The sequence below is a fragment of the Echiichthys vipera genome (assembly GCF_963691815.1).
Source record: "Echiichthys vipera genome assembly, chromosome: 13".
In the NCBI taxonomy this organism is placed as follows: Eukaryota; Metazoa; Chordata; class Actinopteri; order Perciformes; family Trachinidae; genus Echiichthys; species Echiichthys vipera.
In genome coordinates, this window is record NC_139838.1 from 1287377 (window position 1) to 1313156 (window position 25780).

Consider the following 25780-nt stretch of genomic DNA (forward strand, 5'->3'; position numbering starts at 1 on the left):
AACGACTGAACAACGGACGGATAAAATCCACTCACCTGTCAGGGCCCACAGTTTTATAAATAACCTCCCAGATATAGACCTTTTCAACAGACTTCCATTGCTAGGCAACAGCCTTGGTCCTTGGTAACTTCCTGTCAGCTGATGTCATTCATATTCAAAGTAACAGGAAATAACTAAGACTGTTTACATCTTTGGAAAGGTCCATAGGAGCCGAATACTTACAAATGATTGTGTTGCAATTTGAGTTTCTGTCATAATTTCAGCATCTTGATCTCAAATATAAACATATTATGTGTACTGTGAAAGTTTTGATAAACTGACAAGATGATACAAGCTTTTAACTTTTATTTCTTTTCTCTGTATGAATAGTTGCTGTAAAATGTTAGTATTTTGTAAATGGTTTCATATTGGGATGTAGCAAATACCAAGTAAAAGTCTATACCAGGCATTCACAGACAGCTGTGTGTGTGTGTGTGTGTGTGTGCGTGTGTATGTGCGAGTGCGCATGTTTGTGTGTATGTGCGTGCATGTATGTGTGTGTATGTGTGTGTGCGTGCATGCATGCGTGCATGTGTGTGTGTGTGTGTGAGGGGGCGGTGATGATTCACAAGTCAGATTTCTCACAGGAACAGCCTCTTCACTAGAAGCAGAAGCACACTGCAGTTGGCCAGTGAGGAAAGATTTTTAGTTTTTTTTCTCTTTGGTAGGGAACGGAGGGATCCACAGAGAAGCATATAAACGTTAATATTGGATATTTTCTTTTCTGACTATCACAATGTCAAGAGTTGCCAATCTGTCGAAGCTACGGCAAGAGAGAATGAGGGAGATCAACCTGCGGGTGAGTTGGCATTATATTTATCATTGAGTTTAACGTTAAAGACATTAACATCAGGCAATGGCTTCTGACTGACTCCAGACTCCAATCTTATTACAGTGTTCTACTAGGACAGGCAAAAGTAGAAATTATTACTAAGTCGTACTATGCAGATTTTTTTCCTTCTGTTTTATCACTTCCCCCCTATCCCCAAAGCAATTTCAGTTAAAAGCAACTGGATTTGGTTACTTGTCTAGGAAGAGGTTTCACCTCTCATCCAAGAGGCTTTATCAGTTCATGTACGCATCTGACCAGGATGGGACTGGTCCAACTAACTGGTGTGGAGATCCAGGTATTTAACCTCTCACAAGGCCAATGATGTCACTGGAACCCTTTGTGATACAAGTGCCAACGACCGTCGATAGAGTGACAGTCGTTGGTGGTAAGTGGGTTTGGACTTCGTGAGTGCTCTATTGGGTCTTAACGACAGTCGTTGGAGTCACAGGAGGCCATTTGTGAACAGTTCTCTGATAACGATGACCTGGACAAATGAGAACATTCACAGGCTCACTTCCCCTTTCTGTCTATATAATTGTCACTCTCAGCCATGAAACATTTCCTCAATTTGAAGCAGGGCCTGTTCTTTCCAACATGAGCACACGCCTATCAGGCCATGGGCCCTGATATAGCTGCTGTGGTTGCACATCCTTTTTTCGTCTCTACGTATTGGTGAATGTAGGCGGTGGTGTCTATGTATGTTTGCTTGTACACACTGTACTTGCTCACTGAATATTTGACTATAGCCACTGTTGCCATAGAAATGGCAGTGGGTGTGTGTGTGTGTGTGTGTGTATGTGTGTGTGTGTGTGTGAGAGAGAGAGAGCGAGAGAGAGAGAGTGTGTGATAGTACTGCTTTCTTTGAGAACGTTGTAGGCCTCAAAAATGTGTATAAATAAATGGTTTAAAAAAGTACTCAGTGCTAGATTTACTGAGGCTGCAGTCTTACAGGCGCAGATGTGATGAATTCTTATTTGAAAGGTGTGCAAACAAGAGGGTCACAACAAAAACGCTAATCTTGTGATCTGTTAAGGTCACACTATTTGCAGTACTTGTGAGCCTGCATCTCTCTCTCTCTCTCTCCTGGTTGCTGATTGGATGTAGCTCTCAGCAGGATGTGACGTGTGGTCGTACAGACGCCACAACAACACGGTGAAGTAGAGTAGACACTTTTATCCAGTGGTGAAGAAGAACGCATGCGCAGAAAATGATCTGTGCAACGGATTCTGGAGTAAATTTCTGACCTGTGGTCCTTTGCTGCATGCTCCATACCGCTCCATACCACTCCACATCTGTCTCTCTGTCTCTCTCTCTCTCTCTTTCTCGCTCTCTCTCTCTCATAGGATCTGCTTGCATCACTTGGAGGATCGCTGGTTCATTTTATTTGTAGGGTCCCCGTAAGGCTCAGTTCTTGGCCCTATTCTGTTTTCTGCCTCTCAGTTTATTCAAATCATGATGTGTCTTGATGCTGATGACACTCAGTTATATATGCTCTGGCTGAGAGGTAGAGCGGGTCACCTCCATTCGAAAGATCAGTGGTTCGAAGTGTACTTGGGCAAGACAGTGAACCCCAAATTGCTCCATGTGCTGTGCATTAGTGGGTGAATGTGGTTTGAAGGACTTGATTAGATGATGGGCAGGCAACCTCTGCCATCAGTATGAACGTCTGTGTGATATAAGTAATGTAAAAGCACCTAGAGTGGTCAAAAGAAGAGAAAGGCGCTGTATTAGTACAAGTCCATTTACCATTTAACTTACATTTTCTTGCAGCCTAGCAAATCTCACAAACTGCCTTTCTGATATTGATTCATATTTATGTCCCTTATGTTTAACGGTGGCGGTCTGTCAAATAATATTACGCAGGCTGCCAGGAATCTAGGGGTAATATTTGACGTGAACCTCTGTTTTGATGAGTCAAAAATGTAAAAGAAATGTTGTCGGAAAAACAATAAAGTTTATCAGTTTGAACATTTAATATATGTCTTTGTAATGTATTCAATTGAATATAGGTGGAAAAGGATTTTCAAATCAGTGTATTTTATGTTCTTTGATAATTACACTTGAACCTACAGGCTAAATTTAACAACAAAAACACCTGGCGGCGTCAGATTTAGCTACTACAACTGTGATTTTTAATAAACAAGACTAACCAATCACTTTATCTGTTTTAATAAAAAAGACTAACCCATCACTTTATAATATGTTTTAATATACAAGACTAACCAATCACTTTATAATATGTTTTAATAAACAGGACTAACCAATCACTTTTTTAACATGTTGAAATCTTCTGCAAATTAACGTTCAAGTCCCTACACTATACAAAGATAAAAGTGGAGTGATATAGAATTGTGACAAGGAATTGGATGTCATAGCCGTGGTATATTGGATTTATACCACGGCTAATCACCGACCATTCAGAATGCTTACATTGAGCCATCCATTTTATAATACCGGTTAACACACATTTTGCTCGCGTTTTTATACTGTTTGAGACATTTCTATAATTGAAATCCCAAATGATGCAAACTAACACAAAGATTGAAGGTCCTGTATGTAACGTTTTACATGTATTTATTTGCAAACAGCAAGCTAGCATTATTGTAAATATAATTGTAATTCATTCAAGATTCTTCTAAGTTCTATGTAGTTGATACTAACTTGTAAAGCATATTTCTCAAACATCAATTTAGAAACATGCTGCACTGATGGATGCCTTAAGGATAAGGGAAAATATGGGCTGTAATAGCCATTTGAAGGTTAGAGAGGCCCACTGCAGTGTTTCCTTGCATGATACAGTATAAGCACTGGTGTTCAAACATCTCTAAGATGAACTGAAAGAAACCATACAAACTGTGGTTAAACAATTAAACCTGATGGATTAGTTTCTGATTTACAAGTCCTAGATTCATCCAGTGCAGTGGAACAAGATGCCAATTTTATAGAGACAGTGAATTTGGTCATGTGTAATGTATGGGGTGTCACACTACTCAGCCTCCCTGGTAAAGTTTACTCCAAGCTGCTGGAAGGGAGGGTTCGTCCTATAGTCGAACCTGAGATTGAAGAGGAACAATGTGGATTCTGTCCTGGACGTGGAACAACTGACCAGCTCTTCACTCTCGCAAGGATCCTGGAGGGGGCATGGGAGTATGCCCATCCAGTCTACATGTGTTTTGTGGATCTGGAGATGGCATATGACCGGGTCCCCTGGGAGATACTGTGGGAGGTGCTGCTGGAGTATGGGGTGAGGGGGTAACTTCTGAGGGCCATCCAATCTCTACACACTCAAAGCGAGAGCTGTGTTCGGATCCTCGGCAGTAAGTCGGATTTGTTCCTGGTGGGGGTTGGCCTCTGCCAGGGTTACGCTTTGTCACCAATCCTGTTTGTGGGATATCGAGACGTAGTTGTGGTAGGGAGGGGTTGCAGTTCGGTGGGTTGAGGAACTCGTCTTTGCTTTTTGCAGATGACATAGTCCTGATGGCGTCGTCGGTCATTGGCCTTCAGCACTCACTGGATCGGTTTGCAGCCGAGTGTGAAACGGCTGGGATGGGGATCAGCACCTCTAAATCTGAGGGCATGGATCTCAGCGGGAAACCGGTGGATTGCTTACCCCGGTTAGGGAATGAGTCCTTACCCCAAGTGAAGGAGTTCAAGTACCTCAGGATCTTGTTCATGAGTGAGGGGACGATGGAGCGTGAGTTTGGCCGGAGAATCGGAGCAGTGGGGGCGGTATTGCAGTCGCTCTGCCGCACTGTTGTGATGAAAAGAGAGCTGAGCAGGAAGGCAAAGCTCTCGATCTACCGGTCAATCTTTGTTCCTACTCTCACCTATGGTCATGAAAGCTGGGTACAGAAAGGATAAACTGGGGAAGGGGAACTCTAACAGTTTCCTTCACTAATAAAAGTCAGGTTTCCATTACAAAAAGGCCCCAGAGGGAGTAACGAGACTCCGGAGGTGACACTCTGACTGCTAATTCTCATAGTGATAAAAAGAGAATAGTTGCAGTTTGATTTAAGTTGGCCTGTATCATTCACAACATCAATTTATGTACAAGTAACATGAAAGAAAAAACACCACCTTAAATATTCTGGGCGCTGTAAAAGTGTGTTGACAGACCCCGCTGCAGTACGGTGTGTGTAAATGGGGGGGGGGGGGGGGGGGGTAAAAGCAAGTTTTAAAGGTCAAAATCCAACCCAGAAGCTGCAGAACTTATTAAACAAGCCCATGCAAAGATGTGCGTGACAGATAATTTTCTGCGCTGCGTTCTTCCACACCACTGGATAAAGGTGTCTACTCTACCTCGCCGGGTTGTTGTGGCGTCTGTACAACCACACATCACAGCCCGCTGAGAGGTTTATCCAATCAGCAACTGGGCTTCTCTCAAGAAGCCGAATTTTGGACCTGCTCCCCTACAGGGCCAACAAACAGCTGCTCGAGCGACTCACATGCAAATTAAGGGCGCTCAAATCCTTTTTGGCTAAAGAATGAAGCTGCTCAAGTGCCCAAATCGAAGTGACAAGCAGCAGCCAGAGTCACTTCAGTAGGTTTAATTCTGTTTTAAAGAAGGAACGAGAACAATCACACACTTGTTTAAGCATTACAATGGCTGTAGCATTATAAGTGCACACTTAAGTCTCTGTTTGCTCCCCCTTTATTGGATGTGAATGAAATTGTGTCAATAAATTCAATCAAGTCTCTACTGACTTTAATCAGGATTGATCAAAGACAAGACAAGTTATGGTTAGTTTAAGTCTTACCCTTTGCAAAGACTTTTGATTGATAGTGGACATGTCTTCTGATCATTCTTGCTCATTTATAATAGCAGAGTTTTAATTACAGCAACATCATGTGTCAGATTGGGCTCATATTCCTTGGAAAGTGTTTGTACATAATTTCCATGTTTCTAGCTTGTTCCAGTTCACAGCAATTTGAGCTAAAATCATTTAAGTAGATTTTTTTCCCTCATTAATGTACACACAGCACTGGTTTTTGACAGAAAACACAGAATAGGAAAATATTTTGCAAATTTATTAAAGAAAACAAAAAGTAAAATATCACATGTCCATAAGTATTCAGAGCCTTTGCTCAGTATTGAGTAGAAACACCCTTTTGAGCTCATACAGCCAGGATTCTTCTTGGGAATGATGCAAAAGTTTTTCATACCTGGGTTTGGGGATCCTCTGCCATTCCTCCTGCAAGTCCTCTCCAGTTCTGTCAAGTTGGAGGGTGAAGGTTGATGAACAGCCATTTTCAGGTGTCTCCAGAGATGCTCAGTTGGGTTTAAGTGAGGGCTCTGGCTGGGCCGTTAAAGAACAGTCACAGAGTTGTTCCTAAGACACTCCTTGGTTATTTTAGCTATGTGCTTAGGGTCATTGTTTTATTGGAAGGTGAACCTTCGGCCCAGTCTGAGGTCCTGGGCACTCTGGAAAAACTTTTCTTCCAGGATATCTCTGTGCCCCATTCATCTTACCTTCAGTTGAACCAGTCGTCCTATCCCTTCAGTTGAAAAAACAGCCCCCAAGCATGATGCTGTCACCACCATGCTTCACTGTTGGGATGGATTGGGCAGGTGATGAGAGGTAGCTGGTTTTCTCTACACATACAGCTGAGAATTAAGGTCCAAAAGTTCAATCTGGGTCTCATCAGACCACAGAATCTTATTTATCATAGTCTGGAGTCCTTCATGTGTTTTTTGGTAAACTATGTAGGCTTTCATGTGTCGTGCACTGAGGAGAGGCTTCCGTCGGTCCACTCTGCCATAACCCTGATTGGTGGAGGCCTACAGTGATGGTTGACTCTCTTGAACTTTCTCCTATCTCCTTACTGCACCTCTGGAGCTCATCCACAGAGATCTTTCTGTTCTTATTTACCTCTCTCACCAAGGCTCTTCTCCCCTGATTGCTCAGCTTGGCCTGGGCAGCCAGCTCAAGGGAGAGTTCTGGTCGCCCCAAACTTCTTCCATTTAAGAATTATGGAGGCCACTGTGCTCTGAGGAACCTGCAGTGCAGCAGAAATTATTTTGTAACCTCGGCCTGATCTGTGCCTTGCCACAATTCTGTCTCTGAGCTCTTCAGGCAGTTCCTTCAACACCATGATTCTCAATTTCTCTGACATACACTGTGAGCTGTTAGGTCTTATATAGTAAGGTGTGTGCCTTTCCTAATCAAGTCCAATCAGTTTAATTAAACACAGCTGGACTCCAATAAAGTGTAGAACTATCTCAAGGATGATCAGAAGAAATCGATAGCACCTGAGTTAAATATAAGAGTGTCACAGCAAAGGCTCTGAATACTTATGGACATGTCATATTTCAGTTTTTGATTTTAAATGAATTTGCAAAAAATTCTACAATTCTGTGTTTTTCTGTCAAAATGGGATGCTGTATACGTTAATGAGGAAAAAACCCCAAATGATTTTAGCAAATGGTTGCAAATGACAAACAGTAAGAGGGTCTGAATACTTTCCGTATCTACTATACATCCAGGTCAACTTGCGGGCAGACCTAATCACCCTGTAGATTTAATGTAGTACTTATGTGTATATTGTACAAAAATAGATAACTAATTAAATGAAAGTATAGACGGGCCCTGTAGGCTATTGCCAAATTTGTCCATGATACAGTTTGGTTGCTGCCAATAGCAGTTCTTTATGTGTGGAATTGTAAGTAATGTCGGTCAGGAAGGCTAAACTTAGATTACCCAGGGTTCTATGCTGCTCCTTAGCAATCAATCTGGGTTACTCTATCTTCACAATATCCTCAAAGTAGAACACCTAACACATGTGAATGCCCCCATATATGGTACACACCAGTGTGCAATAACAAAAATAAAACATTTTAACTTTCAACTTCAATGTTTTACAAAACATGAAAGAACATAGGCATACAGTACAATAAGGGTCAGGGGAAGTTTCCTGTATACAGGACTTTCACATCTTCATAGTCTACAAAGCACAGTAGCAATGACATCTAAAATATTTCAAGGCAGATGGAAATTCCTGAAGAATATGACCGTATAAATAAAAAGGGAAAGTAAAGCTTTGTTTCCATCCAGCGGTCTGGTTCAGTTAATTTTGTTACGTATTAAAATGTTTTCGGGGGGTTTATTATAAAAAGTTGTGGATTGTGCCAACAGAAACGTTCCATTCTGTCCTATTTTTTGTCCCCCGTCTGTTGAGGAATCTAGCACACTGATCCCAGTGTTTCCCCTAGGATTGAGTTGTTGTGTGTGTGAGAGGAAAATTTGATCCTGCAAAGTGAAGCCTGCCAGAAAGGGCTCTTGGGACTTTTGTGCACAGTAATGGGAAGGGAAAATGTCTAGCATACTACTTTAAACTTGGTATGTCCAAAAAATCTGTTTGCTGCCCTTTCTAAACATTGTTGCTAGACAGCACAGCCTTATTCTCACCATGGCTATCACTGTGCTTTCTTGATGAAAAGACAAATGATAGGTCATTTAAGACACTTTTAAAACTTTTAACAGTTTTTTCTCAACATTACTTCAAAATATTTTAAATTCATGGAATGTAAAAACGTATGAATGTATGCAATTAAAGCACAATATAGGCAAAAATGCTCATATATTTAAATGCATTGTTTATTTTCTTTCTTTATTTTTCTTTATTTTCCAAAACATATTATTGAACAAATAAATGAAATGTGACTTCATGAAGAAAACAATGAAGTCCGTTTATGTTAACGTCAGATCATTGTAAGATATTTAACAGAGAAAATTAATTCAATAGATAATGCACTGGAATTGGAGATGAGTTGAAACTTGCAACTACTTACAGTGTTAACGTTCTGAAACCTGCCAGTTCACACCAGTGAGACGAGACGAGACAGTGTCTCATCTCCATAGCAACAGCTCCCTGTACTTCTGTTCTAACTTTGTAGCTTGATATTATTTGTAACATTATACAATATTAATGAGGACAGAGATACTGAGATACTTCCTACAACTGCATTTCTAGTTGTGATGAAACAACGAAAATACAATTTTATTTCCCTGATTCACTGCTTTGTTCTCTATTCCCTCTCCTTATTTATTGTATAGCTCGCTTGGCCCTCTCTCTCTCATGTTTTTTGTGGGTGTTTTGTGGGAATGTCGATCTTTTGGATCAATTTGGAAACGGTTTTGCAAACAAAAAGAGATAGGGATAGTAAATATAACTTGGCCTGAAAAAAGCATTCAGTCGGAAGATTTTTTTGCTTTACTAATGCTACAGAATATACCTTCAATGTGGATGTGTTGTGAATATCATTATTAAAATATGCTATGCGATTAATCCCATCTCTGGTTTGTCATTTTATAAAGTAGGCTACATGTGCAATCCCTGGAAAAAAAGGAATTGATTCATTCATTATTAATCTACTATTCCCTAATGATTAGCTATTACAGTAACTCCCAGTCTGTTTACCTTGTTAACTTCCTGTCAGCTGAAGCCATTCACATGAACTGCATCAGGAAACTAGGATACATTTAGAATGTTTATGTTTACATCTTTGAAAAGGTCTATATAGGTAATGACCAACGAGATTTCCAACACTTTTCTAACAAATCGTTGTGTCAGTAGATGTTCCGGATATATATGTGACAGAAGCGGGTGCACCCAGCATCATTTAAACAAACAGAGCTGTAAACTGGTTTTACAGTGTGTTTATGATACAAACCTGCACTCAGGAGGACGGTAAATTGTGGCAATTTCAATGGTGTGAAAGTGTGCTTTTATTAACAATGGTTATGTGTCCTGATTGCAAGCTGTTATAGCCCACGCTGAATTTATTTCACGAGCGAGTAACAGAAGTAAACTCCTGAGGTACTAGTTGGCTTATGAGAAACAAGTTGGCTTGTGAGGAACTAGTTGGCTTGTGAGGAACTAGTTAGCTCGTGAGGAACTAGTTAGCTTGTGAGGAACAGGTTGGCTCGTGAGGAACTAGTTGGCTCGTGAGGAACTAGTTAGCTCGTGAGGAACTAGTTAGCTCATGAGGAACTAGTTGGCTCGTGAGGAACTAGTTAGCTTGTGAGGAACTAGTTAGTTTGTGATGAACAGGTTAGCTCATGAGGAACTAGTTGTCTCGTGAGGAACTAGTTAGCTTGTGAGGAACTAGTTAGCTTGTGAGGAACTAGTTAGCTTGTGAGGAACTAGTTGGATTGTGAGGAACAAGTTGGCTCGTGAGGAACAAGTTGGCTCGTGAGGAAATAGTTGGTTTGTGAGGATCAGGTAAATGGAATCAGCAGGTAAGAAGGGAGTGTCAGCGTCTGAAATGACATGAGGGAGTTAATTTGACAAAAACAGGAAGCAGAAAATGAAAAACTGAAGCCTGACACTCAGATGTGACTGGAGAAAAAGCTAAAAGAACTAATGGGCATGAACAATTGGACAGGCATGATACACTAATCTAACGATACAATACACGATATTCAGCATATACGATATATATCACGACATTCTGCTAACAATACGATTCAATTCGATACGATTCTATATGATACACTTGTGAGTGTTCCATTGACTGGGATTGAATTCATAAAACTGAAAGAATAAATTTCACAATATATGGCTCTGACTGGACAGCAGAGATGGTAACAAGTCACTTTATGCAAGTCTGAGTCAAGTCTCAAGTCTCTGAGGGAAGCAGCAAGTCCTAATCAAGTCTCTTATGGTTTTAATAAATAATAAAATAGAGTTGAAGTGCAACCATATTTTATAATTACACAGTCCCAACTAATGACCCCTTAAGAACACTAACTTTTTTGCTCACCAGCCACTGTGGCTAGTGGTTTTCAAAAGTTACTAGCCACTCAGTATTCTCACTAGCCACAAATTTGTATATATAGTATATTAAGAAAAAAGACCCAATATAAAGGGCAGCTTCTTATCCATATCATAAAAAGTGGTGCAGGGATGTAGAAGATGAATTCTAGAGATAACTCTACTGAAAAAAAACCTGGCAAGATGAATACTGTCTGTTTAAATGAAGCATTAATTAACAACATCATTCATCAATAACATACAATTCATAAACCATAGAACATTTAAATATTTTTAATTGAAATCCTTAGTAATTACTCTATATACAGGATATCTAAGCACCAATCACGTACAGGTGCATCTCAAAACAGATCACAACATTTTTCAAATTTGAAGTTTGTATTAAAATCACAAACGAAACCCCTTTTGCTCTTCCCCGCCGTAAGAAAATACAATCTTGGCAGTACTTTGTTTTCCTAACGCCATCATACGTTATCTCTCTACCTGCCTTCCACTTGACGTTGAAGACTCTTTTTTTTCTCCATATGGATAGTTGCTAATCACGTCTGGATCTACTTCTCTAGTCGTCTTGTCCATCCAACACGGAAGTGTCGTCCGTCACGAGTGCTCATAGGAGTTGTTGTGTCATTGTATCACTTGTCCAACAGTTTATTAATTCAGATAACCTTTGAGAAGACTTCAATTAAATTCAACCAGCCAAAGTGGCAAATAGGAGCAACTGTGTTACCCACCACAGCGGGTGTTAATGTCGAGCCCTGCTTATAATCTAGTGTAAATAAATAAAGTCTGCTGCTCCCATTACATGAAACTCCAGGTCCTTTTTGATCTATATTTGCTGTTTTCACTTGGTATTTGATATATTTTTTATGTATTATAGTCATGTATTTTGTATTGGCTGCTCATTATGTTTGTAAGAAACAAAGTCAGTCATGCTGCCGTTTGTCTAAGGGCACTCTGAAAAAAGATATGTTTAATGTCAGCAAGCTCTTCCTGTTAAATGAATAAAAGTCCTCCAGCCTCTCAAACGCAGTGTGATGGTTAAAGCTAATAACGCAGAAACATTAACGTTATGTGGTCAACAATAAACCTGTAACACAAACTTGCCTTTAGCTGACATTAAAAATTAACAAGTATTTCTCCAGGTTTAACAGCATTAGCCAGCAGATGGAGGCAGCACCGGTAAGAAAACACTTTTCAAAAATATGTAATTTAACGCCAATCTAAAAATGAATCTCTCACAAAGCTAACATTAGTAGCAAGCTAAGATTAGTAGCAAGCTAACGTTGATAGTTGCAGTTGAGCTTAACACAGACATTGCATTCTGTGATTATTTTGTTTCGGCTGTGCCTGAAGTTATTAAAGCCAAACAATATGACAGACGGTCATGGAACTGCAGCAGCAGACCGAGGTGAAGTTAGTTTAAAGTTGGATATTTGGATTGATGGATATAACGGATATACTATTACCTGAGCATAGACTGTATAAAAAAGACCGGAGTGGTTCTGTTAAAAATCCAACTTAAAACTAGCAGCAGCAGCAGGTGACGTGCTCTCCGTGTCATCTGTGGAGTGTGGCCGTATCTCTGTGGGAGAGAATGACTTTCTGCTCCTGATGTTAATGCTCCAAAAAGTACATAAATAAACAGACTGTGCATGAGTCAATCTCAAGTCCCCATCTCTGCTGGACAGTCAACTTGAAATGCTCTACAGCGACACTAGCGGCTGGCCGACCTGATAGCTCTTCATGCAAAGTGAACAGGGAGGAAATGGGCAGCGAGCAGAGTGCCAGGTCCAACAGAAGAGAGATCGGGATCTGTGATGGAAGCCAGAGAACCAGAGAACCCGAGAACGCTACAGAGGGGAGAAGCTTCCTTGGACTTGTTGGTTACAGCAGTAGATTCATATCACAGTTTACAACACTTTCAGAGATTCTTCGCCGAAAGACATACCATTTAACTCAAGCTTTAAGGATGAGCAAGCCAGTGCAAGTACCTTAGCCTATTTTGACAAGAAAGCACCAACCAGAGTGATAGCAGATTCAAGTCATGTAGGTTTAGGAGCAGTACTAGTGCAGGGCCAGCAAATAGAGATGGTACCTGTGTGCTCTGTGAGCCACAGTCAGACTGTGAGCAAAGGTACCCTCAGACAGAATGTGAAGCCTTAGCTCTGGTGTGGGAATGTGAGAGGCTACAACCATATGTGTATGGCAGAAAGGCTGATCTAGTCACACACCATAAGCCATTGGAAGTTTTATACAGTCACTAAACCAAAGCATGTACACAGGGCCTCAAACTGCAGCCATATAACTTCAAAGTGGTACACACTCCAGAACAGAACATAGCAGATACGCTGTCATGGCTGCCGAGATACAGCACAAAAGGAGATACATAAACATGCATCAGAGGAGTATTTGAGATTTGTAGACATAAGTGCTACATCAAATCCCTCACCTCCCAAAAGGTGAAGGTAGCCTCTGCTACTGACCCAGAGCTAGTGGAGATACACAAGGCTTCACAGACACTTAACACAGAACTGTACACTATATGCATCAATTGCAAATTAACTGTGTGTGGTGAGATGCATAGTTCTACATGGAAATGCCATAGTACTGCCACAAACCTTCAAGACATGGACGACGCTAAACTGCAGAGCATGCGCGTTTTCATCAATCAGCCTGGCCGTGGCGGGGCCTCAAATTGACAAAAGACAGTGCTGAAACTGCACACCAGGTGTTCAGATCTTTTCCAAACTTCACATGTTTGATAAGATACCTGTCCTTAACACGTATGTAGGACAAATTTGAATCCTAGTCATAGCGGCCCCTACTGGCGACAGGAAGTTACATTTCAAATACTTTGATGTTTTTTTCCTAGCCGGTTGAACACTAATGATTAATGATGCTTGATCATGTAGCTTTTGGCTTTTCATCACATTCTGTTGTTGTGGCGACCATCCTTCACCGTGAAACAGGAAGTGTTTGTAACTTCAACATACATTGTCCAATAAGCCCCAAGTTTCTCATGAATCATAACAGTCCAGGACTGAACACATCTGCAGCTCAATGTTTAGTCATAAGCATAGCGCCCCCTACTGGCAACAGGAAAAATATAAAAAAAATTCTATAAATAAAATTGAATTGAATTGAATGTCTTGTGTATGATGGGTAATGGCATGGCATTCATTTTGTCTCGCCTGCCATAAACAGGAAGTCGCTCTAACTCTAGCATGAATTGCCCGAACTGCACCACATTTCCCAGAGATGATTAGAGTCGAGGCCTGAGGACAACTGCATGCCAATATCGACTAACAGACACAGCGCCATCTACTGGCATCATTATGACATAATGAATCAGATTTACATGATATTCTCAATATCTATAGCACACTGCCGCGAGTGCCGGTGACCAGCCACCTCCCCGACATGCACCAGGTGCGAGAGCCCGTTCATCGCTTCATGTTACAGGTTACTTTCCTAGTATTCCTGAGAGGGGATGGACACAAAATCATATCGCCAGCATATCATTACAATTTAGATAAAGTAAATCCAGCATAGGAAACCAAAGTGGCTGATTCTCTATGGCTTTTATCCAAGAAACATGCGTCACGTCAATTGTAATCTCAATCAGACCAGACACAGATGAAGAAGTAGTAAAACCCAACTGTAGAAGTACTCTGCTACAAATAAAAGTCCTACATTCAAAATGTTACTTAGTACAAAGTATCAGCATCAAAATGGACTTTAAAGTACTCATTGTGCATAATGATCAATTTAAGAATATTATATTATCAGATTATAATTATTGACAGGTGAATGTAAATATCACTTTAATATTGCAGATGATAAAGGTGGGGATGATTTAAATAATATTTTTACTTTATATACTGCTGTGTAGCTTAATCCATATGTTATTTCATTGTTAATAATATTTTGTATTAATAATCTGAATCTGTGAAGGAACTAGTAACTAAAGTTATCAAATAAATGTAGTGGAGTAAAAAGTACAATATTTCCTCTGAAATGTAGTGGAGTAGAAGTGTAAAGTAGCATAAAATGGAATAACTCAAGTAGAGTACCTTGTATGTAAGTGCAGTACTTGAGTGAGGCTACTCTGTCCTATCCTGTTAGGCTATCTACAATGAACGTTCTTTGCCATTTAACATTGTAATAATGGCACACATGGACATAATTAGATGCTTACAGAGGTATGTGTGTAGATGCACACAAATATACAGGAAGTATTTTTTTCACATGTTGCTTCTGTGTCTTTTTCAGAATAAAGAGAGAGAACTCATGAGGGAGCGAGAGAAGGCGGCAAGGGAGAGGGAGGCACGTTACAGCAATGGTCACCTCTTCACCTCATTAACAGTGTCAGGAACCACACTCTGTTCAGCATGCAACAAGAGTATTACTGCCAAGGAGGCGCTCAGCTGCCCTAGTAAGTAACATAGTTACTGCACTTTTGTATCTACATATAGAGTAGCATGATATTAAACAAAGGAAGTACTGAAGTAGAAGCAAAAGTTTAGTAAGTTCTTACTTCAGCAGGAGCCAGAAGGTGTCTATAGACTCATATATTTGATTAGCCATGTGAGAACATCCTTACCTCGTTAGCTCCATTGTATTTTACTCGTAGATCAGTCTGGTAACATGTGGTGGTGAAAAATAGGAGAAGTTTGTCAAGCGGCCGAACCAATCAGTGTTGATTTTGAGGCGGATTTAAGAGTGACAAAATGTTTTTTTTGTGGTTTGATGAATGGTGGAATAGGTTGCAAACCGGGATTACTCTGTTTACATTCTATCAAATTCCTTTTAAAACCTGTCTAATACCACTTGTTTACTGGTGCAAACGCTGAATTTTGTCGACAACATGAAAAAGGCGAAAGAGAGCAAGAAAACAGCAGAACAGCCAGCACAAATTAGAGACACAAATCCAGTCAACGCAGCTAAGCTAAAGCATGTGGACCCCAGAGTTAATACTCCGCTAACCCTGTTGGACATGGAGACGGCGCTGTGTCGAACGGCAGCCAGCAACAGTTGCTCTCTCTCTTTTCCACACTTTTAGCCATTTTATCTTATTTACTGTCTTTTTATTAGTGCTTTTTTCCTGTAAGTCGTCGTGCTATCCTTAGCCAACTATGTTTGTGAACTTTCTTACATGTTTTTTGTCCATTTGTCTTATTCTTGGGACTATTTTTGCCGACCGCGTCTCCATCTGGACGCAACAATGCGGCGGGTCCATTGTTTACACCCGTGAACAGCTGTTGTCGCTTACACCTTCGGCGCTGTAAGGTCGCTGGCTAATAAGATGGATGACCTGGCGGGCCTGGTGAGGACTCAGTGGATGTATCGTGTGAGCAGTGTGCTGTGTTTCACGAAAGCGTGGCTCCACAAGGACATTCCGGACTCTAACGTAACTGTGGACGGCTTTCAGACTGTTCGGGCGGACAGGAGTCACCGTGAGAGTGGCAAGAGGAAAGGTGGGGGACTTGCTATTCTTATTAACAACAAGTGGTGTCATCCTGGGGTCCGTTTCACAAAGCAGGTTAAAAAAAACTCTGAGTCTAACCCTGAACTCTGAGTTAATCTACTCTGAGATAGGAAACTCTGAGTTTTTGGTTCCAGAACAGCAGATTTGCGTTAGGTTGATCAACTCAGAGTAGTTTGACCTGGAGTTAAGCGCGTGCACCACAAGTAAAAAAAGACAGCAATGGAGCCCAGATTCGACGAGTCACCATAGCAACTGGGAAGCGGAGCGCTACGCTACAACTGGAAATGGAAATATTAATGCGCTCACACGGTGAGTTTGAGCAGGTTTACACCGCTGCTGCAGCAAAAGAGAGGGAGACGGTGCGGGAGAACATTGCGGCTCGGGTCAGTGCATAAGTTTAAATGTAGTCCTTTGCAATCACAGTAATATCACAGGGGGACTGCTTGAGTGGGAGCCTATTCATTTATTTAATTTAGGTGCATTCCCGTGGGGGAGAAGCTCACTTGGCAGCAGCTTAAGATGAAACATAAAAACATTGTTCAAACAAGTAAAACATCGGCACAATCTCATGGTGACGCCTCATTTTGAGCATGTTTTACATGGTAAAGTAAATATTACCGTAAGTGGCTGTTTTATATGTTGTATAAAAAACTCCGGTTTGCAAAAAAACGCAGCGCAACACAGAATATCTGCTGTGATATGAAACGGTACCGCTCAAATTTAGAATTGCCTGGAAATGCAAGAACATCTATAATCAATAGTTTGATAATCATCTCACGACGAATATATAATTCTTTGTGCAGTAATTCTGCACCTTCATCCATGGGATCATTATCAAAAGGACATGCAATGGTAGTGAAATAGTCGCCACCTAATATAACTTCTAATGTAGGCCAACTGACTGATGTTTGCAGTGATTTTCTGAAAAAACAGACGACAGAACTATACCATGCCAAAACTCGCCCGCTAACTGAATGAATGAGGAAATCAAACACCATGTGTGGCTGAAAGAGGGCGGAAACAGAGAGAAACTTGAGGTTTGCTGAGAAAAACCTGGTCCCGACCAGGTTAGGTTCAGAGAGCATGTTACCATGGTAACTGACCGAGAGGTTAAGTTACCTCTCTTTGTGAAACAGGCTAGAGTTACCCCTCTCTCTCTGGTTTGAGTTACCTCCCTTTGTGAAACAGAAAACTCAGAGTTTCCCTCATTTCAGGGTTAACAGACTCAGAGTTTTCACTAAACCTGCTTTGTGAAACAGGCCCCTGGTCACGTTACTGTAAAGGAGCGTGTGTGCAGCCCGGACATTGAACTGCTTGCCGTGAGTCTGCGGCCATATTATCTGCCGAGGGAGTTTTCACACGTTATCGTCCTGGTTGTTTACATTCCACCGACTGCAAACGCGACGCGCGCGAGTGACGTCATCCACACCGTCGTGGCAGGTCTTGAGACATGGCATCCAGACGCATTCATTGCAATATCTGGGGACTTCAACCACATCACTCTGGCTGCAACACTGCCCACTTTCAAGCAGTTTGTGGACTGTCCCACCAGGGAAAACAAGGGCTCTGGAAGGGCTGGTCCTGTCACTTCTTGGGCCCCTGGTCAGCTCATCACTGGACCCGCTACAGTTTGCCTACCAGCCGAGACTAGCTGTGGAGGAAGCTATCTTCCTGCTCCACCGTGCCTGCGCCCACCTGGACAGACCGGGAACCACTGTGAGAATCTTGTTAATGGATTTCTCCAGTGCGTTCAATACCATCCGGCCTGCTCTGCTGGGAAGTAAGCTAACGACGATGCAGGTGGACCCTCCCCCGGTTTCCTGGATTACGGATTACTTGATGGGTCGACCACAGTATGTCAGACTGCAGGACGGAGTGTCTGACACTGTGGTCAGCAACACTAGGGCTCCACAGGGAACTGTACTTTCCTCCTTTCTGTTCACCCTGTACACCTCAGACTTTCAGCTCCTCTCCGAGTCGAGGAGCCGACCAAGTTCGTGAAAAGACGTACAGGCGAACGGGGTCTGGATGACTCCAGCACACAGGAAGAATCGTAGTGCAGACGGGCTGCGCTGGTGAGTAGTGTCTGGATGGGCCCTGTTATTATGGGAACTCTGATCATAGCCTACTATAGTTGAAACGGACATTAGCTTTTTTTCTGTTTTAACTAAGGGGACGTAACGTAAAAGGCCCTGATGGAATGAATAGAAGACAAGAGGAAAAGCTTGTTCTAGATCCGGATTATCTGCTATGAGAAGTTTGGTTGCCTGTCAATCTGACAGCATGTTGGTTAACTCATCCTGTTTTTCTCATTGAAACCCGATTCGTGCCTGTCTCTATTTTTATATGTTCATGTGTGTATGTATGTATGTGTATATAAATATATATATATATACATATATATATATATATATATATATAATTTTTATTTTTCTCTATTTTTTCTTTATGACACCTCATAACTGACATTCATGCTGCCCATGTCCTTTGCTTGGGCAATTTCTCAAATGTGTCAGGCATTTTCTTTTAATGATTTCGGGTTTTGCAATTAACCTTCAAGTCATCTCAACATTTCAACGTGGCTTTGTAAAGCTTTGAAATGATTTCATAATCAATTTTAGGTGACAGATAAAATGACATCTACAGTTAACATCGCTCACTCTAGATCCATACAATTTGTGTAACTCTGAAGAGACAGAAGGTAGTATCGTATCTCCAATAACTAAAGGCAGATATGACATTTTTACAGGAAACTCTTAAATCTGACTCTGTCAATTACCTGAAAAGAAGGTAGGTTGGTCAGTTGTACCCAAAGACTGTATAAAAATGGACGTAGCCTCTCCGCTGGGGCCCGTTCTCTCAACTTGATCCAATCATAGTTGCCTCTGGGAGATGTTGGGGGGAGGGAGATACGTCCATCTGGCTGACGTTTACAGAATTAGCCACATTAGCTCATATTAGCCCAGGAGCTAGGCTAACAGATCACATTAACAGATAAACGGGAGAGGGAGTCCCGTGTCTCTAGCGGAGACTACATCGGCTATGATATGAAATAAAGTTTTGGGGGGAAAAAAAACATCGGCTTGGCGAGTCGAATGCAGGCATTCTCGTGTTTCCAGCGTAGATTACACCGGCTCCGGGATTGAAGTGCAGGCAGCATTTATGATCTATAATTTAAACTGATATTCAACACAGCACCATGCTCATAGACTGTAAAACACGGACCCTCCCTTAGCACCATATTAGCACCGGGACGATCTATTGTATGTGCCATAGATAGTAGGCTGTATTGTAAGTCATGGTGCAAGTGCGACGTTTTAATTAGCATTTAAAAGCTAACATTAACACGGTGTGTTCCTAAACCATCTGTTTGTACAGGTGATAGAAGAGAAAACCATATTGTCACTTATGGAAACACCACCACACAAATGGCCGCAGTCCGAGATGACGGAGTCCTTGTGTTGCCAACTCCCTGAAAAAAAAATAAGGGACGGCTTCCTTTTTAGCCCTTTTTTTTGTATATGTGAAGCATTTTTTTTTTTTACTATTTGACTGAAACCTGAATTGAATTAGATGCATATTTGAGTGATATAAACACGTAGAAAATAAATAATTATCAGCATTTTTTAAAATAACAAATATTAACAGAATAAATAAATATCTTTCCTGCTTAACTTAAAACTGTATAAATGAATATAAAACAACACAAAGCAGAACATAGTTCACAATCAATGCAACAAGAAAATTGCAAACAGAAAATCTGTCTCTGGTGTCCCTTATGTTTCTTGTGTGCCCACTGCCCACCACTGGAAGACTGTCACTTTAGGTCAGCTAGTCCACCATGGGCTATGGGAAAAGTTACAGCGCAGTACGCTTTATAGATGTTATCCACCCATGTTTTTCCTTCTAACCATTCCCCTCGGTATTTTTGCATTCTTTTCTGTTTTTTTCTCGGAGGAGTAGTTGCATTGCTGCTAGAAGACGTACCGCCCGAGACCTGTAAAGTACTGTTTGAATCACTGCCGTCCATGTCAAAGCTTTGTTGTCTTCCGGTATCTTCTTCGCAAGCAACAATACCTTGACCAATGAGATGACAGGATTCTGGTCGTCAAACTCGTGTGTGAGTGTGCTGTCAGCTCATTGGTCACAGAGCAGGTGTGGCTGAGAATTAGTTTACCTTAAATTTTCTCATAAGGCGCCATTTATTTATTCATTCCATTGACAATTTATATACTATTTTTGATTCTCACGGTAATACGGGACAAAGTGCATCACTCGTACTTTTTTTTCGGAATATGGGATGATTCCGTTTTTCAAGGGACGGTTGGCAACCCTAGCTAATCCTGACAACAAGCCTCCGAGGAAAAGTGAGGGCCAGAGGCTAACTGTCACTCAAGAGGCTGCACCCGTAATTATTCATAAACTTTCATCTCCAAAAAAATAAAAACTAGCCTCTTACAAAAATATTCACCCTCCTAAGTGTTGTCATGGAGATATGACCTAAACATAGAGACGAGAATGTTTTTTTCCAAACACGCCCTAAATAAGTTTAATTATGCTGTGAAAACAGCCTGCTTAACATGGGGGTCAATGAGAAACTGCTCTATTGTGCAAACTACTCTAGTGGTCATTCGGAGAACTGCAGTTTTTGGCACTTCCGTATTGGATCAACCAGGAAGTCGCTGTGGTGGGGGCTTGGTTGTACCATTCGCGGTTCAGTGCCAAGGCTAGTGGGACAGCAATTCTTGTGCACAAAGATATTACATTTGTAGCTGAAGAGGGGATCTCAGATTCCAGTGGAAGATACACTTACCGGCCCCTTAATTAGGTACACCTGTCCAACTGCTTGTTAATGCAAATTTCTAATTAGCCAATCACATGGCAGCAACTCAATGCATTTAGGCACGTATACATGTTCAAGATGATCTGCTGCAGTTCAAACCGGGCATAAGAATGGGGAAGAACTGATACTTTGTTAAGCACCAGGTATGCCCAATAAAGTAGCCGGTGAGTGTATGTCATTGTCACTGGGCAGATATTCTCTCTCCCTGTCATCCTCGTCAATGTCTACGCTCAGAATTTTGATCTGCTAAACCTTCCTACAACAATTACAACACCACTCTTAACAGATCATCAACTAAAACTCAGTCTTTCACTATATCAGCCTAAATCCTCAATGATTTCTGTGCCCAATCTGGTCAGTCGGATATTTGGAGATTTCAAAATCCTAATAAAAAAGGCTTCTCTTTCTTTTCCAGGGTCCATCATACTGACAAGCGTATTGATTCTTTTCAGAACAGATTAGTAGGGAGTGCAGAATCTTGCCAGTACCACAGCATATCTGTCTCAGACCATGATTTATTGTCCTTTCAACTGCGCCCACCCAATTGCGTCAGACCCTCATTCTATTGGAGGCTTAACCCACTTGAATTACCAGACGAAGAATTTGTTAAGCTCATCTCCTCCCAGATACGTTTTTTTATTGATACTAACAGTAGAGTTCTCACACTCAACAATATGGGAGACACTTAAAGCCTTCCTGAGGGGGGTTATAATTGAATACTCCTCTAGAATGAAAAAAGTAAGAGAGGCCAAGCTTGAGAACATCTACCTAACTCTAGCTGATATTGATGAACAACACTCCTCATCTCCCTCTCCAGACCTTTATAAAGAAAGGCTTCACCTGCAATCACAATATGATACATTGACCACAGACAAAGCCACATACCAACTGACAAAGGCTCAGCACACTATTTATGAAACTGGTGATAGGGCCTGCAAGTTATTTGCACAGCAAACCCATACCTAAACTACAAATCAAAAATACTCTAAGAGGAGGAAAAAAAAGGCACTATGAATTTAGCTAGCTTTTTAACTAGCTAAAAAAAACTTTAGAAACAAAAAAATCCCTTTCTTCAGAGATGTTTGAGGAAACAGAAATATTAGCAAGGCAATACTTAGCAACTTGACAAGGCTGTGGTAAAAGAGGACGAGGACTATATACACATGAGGGAGGATGACATAATCAGGTAATCAGGGAACACAGCACACCGGTGACACAGGAGGAAGGGCAAGTGACCTGAAATGAGAGGAAGATTACCTTTAAAAAAAAACATGAGACCGGGACCAAGGTGATTTCCTTGGCTTTCTATACTTGACTCACATGGAAGGTGGGGTAAACACGGAGGGACCGGGGCAAACGCAGTTGAACCGCTACAGGTAGGTACTCTAGGTTAATTGGATCAAAAGTGTGACTATCAAATGAAATATTTGAAAAAGAAAATTAATAAGGGAAAATTACTAAAAATGAATAACTTTAATTTATTAAAAACTTCACACAGAGAACCAAATAAATGTAGAGACTTGACTCACGTTCAGATTGAGATTGAGTATTCATAATAAACTTATCGTTAATCAAGTAAATATTAGTTATCACCAATAATTATCAAAGATAATAATAAAAATGACTCTAGTTAAACCAGAGTACCTCGGGGCACCACTGTCATAGACAGAGTGACAACTAATATAAAAGTCTCATTAAATATATTAAACTACTAATTAAGGGTTGAACACCGATAAATGTAATAGTTTACTCAGTTGAAGGATTTACAAGTTCTTTTCTTAGTAGAGACTGACATTCATCTTTGTGTAATATTAAATAAACAGACATTGTGAACACAAACATTTATTAACAAATTAATAAATGCAACAAACAAAACGAGATAAACTAACTAAAGCTAACAGCAAATGTGTGTGTGTGTGTGTGTGTGTGTGTGTGTGTGTGTGTGTGTGTGTGTGTGTGTGTGTGTGTGTGTGTGTGTGTGTGTGTGTGTGTTTGTGTGTGTGTGTGTGAGAAACAAAGAGGAGAGGTGTGGGGCTTGGACCCCTGCAGAGATGGTGTGAACCTTTAAGTCACACAAAAGTGTGATAAAAAAAAGTTATAATTCAGGCTATAACAAAGTTACAGTTCTAGGCCTAGCCGTTCATAAAGTCTTATAACATGTAGGGATGCCCAGTTGGTGATTAGTTACCAGTCCATGAGATGGGAAAGAGAAGTTGCGTTGCTTCGATGCCAGTGGCTAGTCCTTGTGAAGGAAGCTGGTTGAAGAAAGGTTCTTGTTCTGGTTGTTTGCTCTTAGACAAAAGAGGAATCAGATCGGTCTTTGTTCTTAACCGGTTGGTTAACCTTGCTGATGAGCCTACTCCATATAGGCCATGTTCAGGACTTAGGGACAGCTGGCAGCTGGTCCCTGGATTCCGCAGAAGAGAGTTGAAGAGAATCCAATAAAAAGGAGTCCAAGAAAGAGAGTGAGCAGGAGGTGTCCTACAGTTTTATAGACTCGATGGTGATGTCATCACCAGAAGTCAGGTCAGCCAATGGACTGACAGTTTGGGGGTCCCTTGGAGAGTTCACACCTGGGTGTGACCTGTTGGGTGAGAGTTGCATGGCAGGCCTTTGTCTATGACCATGCACTCAGGGACAAAGGCTACCAGGCTATTGGGCCTAGTCTTTTCCTTTGTTTGATCAGGCTGAGGCCTTCTCATAATCGAAATGAAAGTTCACCCTAATCCAGAAATGAACAATCATCTTTGGGATGCCGGTTGCACCTACAGGTCCGACAAGCCTGGTGATTGGGAATGGACCCACGAACCGTGGTGCAAGTTTCTTAGAGGGCACCCTGAGACGTAGATCCTTGGCTGAGAGACAGACCTCCTGGCTGGGCTGGTGGGCCTCTTGCGGCCTGCTGCTTTCGTCATTCGATCTCTCGGTCTGTTTAATACCTGTTTGGTGGCTGCCCAGATCCGCCGCCGACGTTGGACCATGGCATGGGCAGAGGGGACCCACACTTCCATCTCGTTCTCCGGTAAGAGAGGAGGCTGGTACCCTGAGGCACAGTGAAAGGGAGAGAGGCCAGTGGCTGATGTAAGCAGTGAATTATCTGCATATTCCAGCCAGACCAGGGGCCTCATGTACTAAGACTTGTGTGGATTTCTTACTGAAACATGGCGTACGCTACAATCCAGAAACTGTCGTACGCACAAAAAAACCCAGATGTATCAAAGTGTGCGTACGCATAGATCCAAGCACTTTTCCTTTCTACATCCCAATCAACGTGGAATTGAGTGCACATGTAAAGTGCTTAACTCCTCCCTGTCCCTATTTAAATATGCAAATCAATTTAAATAGGGCCTGCACCAGGGCGTCTGAGCTCAGCTCCCGAACACAAGGAGACAAAAAAAGGCTTACTAGATAGCTCAGCCACTCTATTTTTACCAGGGAAAAAACAAATACACATATTTGAATGCGCTGCCCAAACGGGCATTGTGCTGGTTTAAATTCGGGGCACAATTAAGAGGATTAATTATTTACTCACCGAGAAGCCACCCATCGCGTACTGTGCCAGCCTCCAACCTGTTACCAACCATGCTTTGGTTAGAATGAACGAGTCATGCGTTGAACCAGGCCCCCTTGCCAAGATGTTGGTGAGCTGCATTTGTGCATCACATATTATTTGAACATTTATTGAATGAAAATGTTTCCTGTTCACAAAAACAAATTCATCCTGTGATGGCGCTTTTATAGCAACATGTGTGCAGTCAATAGCTACGATTACAATAGGGAAACCGGCTCTTGCTGCAAATTGCGCTTTAATGTTGGCCTGTTCAACAGCATTGTATGGGAATTTGATGTACCTGAACGACATTCTTATGATCCCGTCCCACACAGCTGGCATGGCTCGGCTCAGAGTGGACTGGCACACTCCTGACCAGTCTGCCAGTTCCCTCTGGAAGGCTCCTGTTGCCAGAAACCCCAGAGTGGTCAGCACCTGTTTTTGGGAAAGGATAACCCCTGGCTCCTGGCTGTGTGTCGTTCTAGGGCTGGCCGCAGCTCTGCGCACAGCTCCAGTAACACTGGCCTCGGCAACCTGAAACGACTCATGAGCCAGTTGTCTCCATTTGCCAACAGATCTTCCCGTTCTCTAAACACCCTCTCACATCTGATATAACAATTTGGGATATCTTCTAACAAGGCCAAGGCTGCCATTGTTAATGCCATTTTTTCATTTTTTTTTCACTTTGCGCATGCTTTTATATCCATCCATATGATTGCAAACACGTGTGTGTTAATTGTCCATTAATCTGTCTCTGATATGCACATTACACTGAGGATGAATTGTTTTCACATAATTAACAGTTTCCCAGCATCACCTTTAAGTGTCGCCAAAGAAACAATAGCTGTAGAAACGTGCGTATGCCTGCCATGAAGTTTGCATGGTGCACCGCACATTTCCACGGTCATTTCACTTTTGATACATCTGAACATTGGCGTGGAAAATGGCGTACGCCACGTTTTTTGTGCGTACGTAACATTGATACATGAGGCCCCTGGTGTTTGCTCCATGTTCAGGGGTTCTAGCACACCACGCACCAGAGGCGGGTTTCCAGCTGCTGGTTAAGGCGTTCGGTCTGGCCGTTGGCTTCCGAGTGGTATCTCGAGGTCAGGCTGGCCTTGGCCCCAATGAGTCGGCAGAACTCCTTCCAGAACCGGGATACGAACTGAGGCCCCTGGTCTGAAACAATGTCCTTGGGAAACCCATGAACTCAGGAAAAGACCCATGTGGGACCTGGACGGCGTCTTATTCTGG

The 25780-nt window shown here is 41.7% G+C and overlaps 1 protein-coding gene across 2 annotated transcripts in view; it reads left to right on the forward strand.

Moving 5' to 3' along the window:
• Positions 1–685: 685 nt before the first annotated feature.
• Positions 686–25780, forward strand: part of arhgef2a (Rho guanine nucleotide exchange factor (GEF) 2a) — a 159131-nt gene continuing 134036 nt past the window's right edge. The window contains exons 1-2 of one of the 2 annotated variants that reach the window (XM_083925466.1): positions 686–838; positions 14918–15080. In XM_083925466.1, coding sequence (XP_083781592.1) covers positions 776–838; positions 14918–15080 — 226 coding nt within the window. In that variant the 5' untranslated portion in view covers positions 686–775. The remainder of the gene's footprint in view (positions 839–14917; positions 15081–25780) is intronic. The other variant, XM_083925467.1, reaches the window with a different exon arrangement.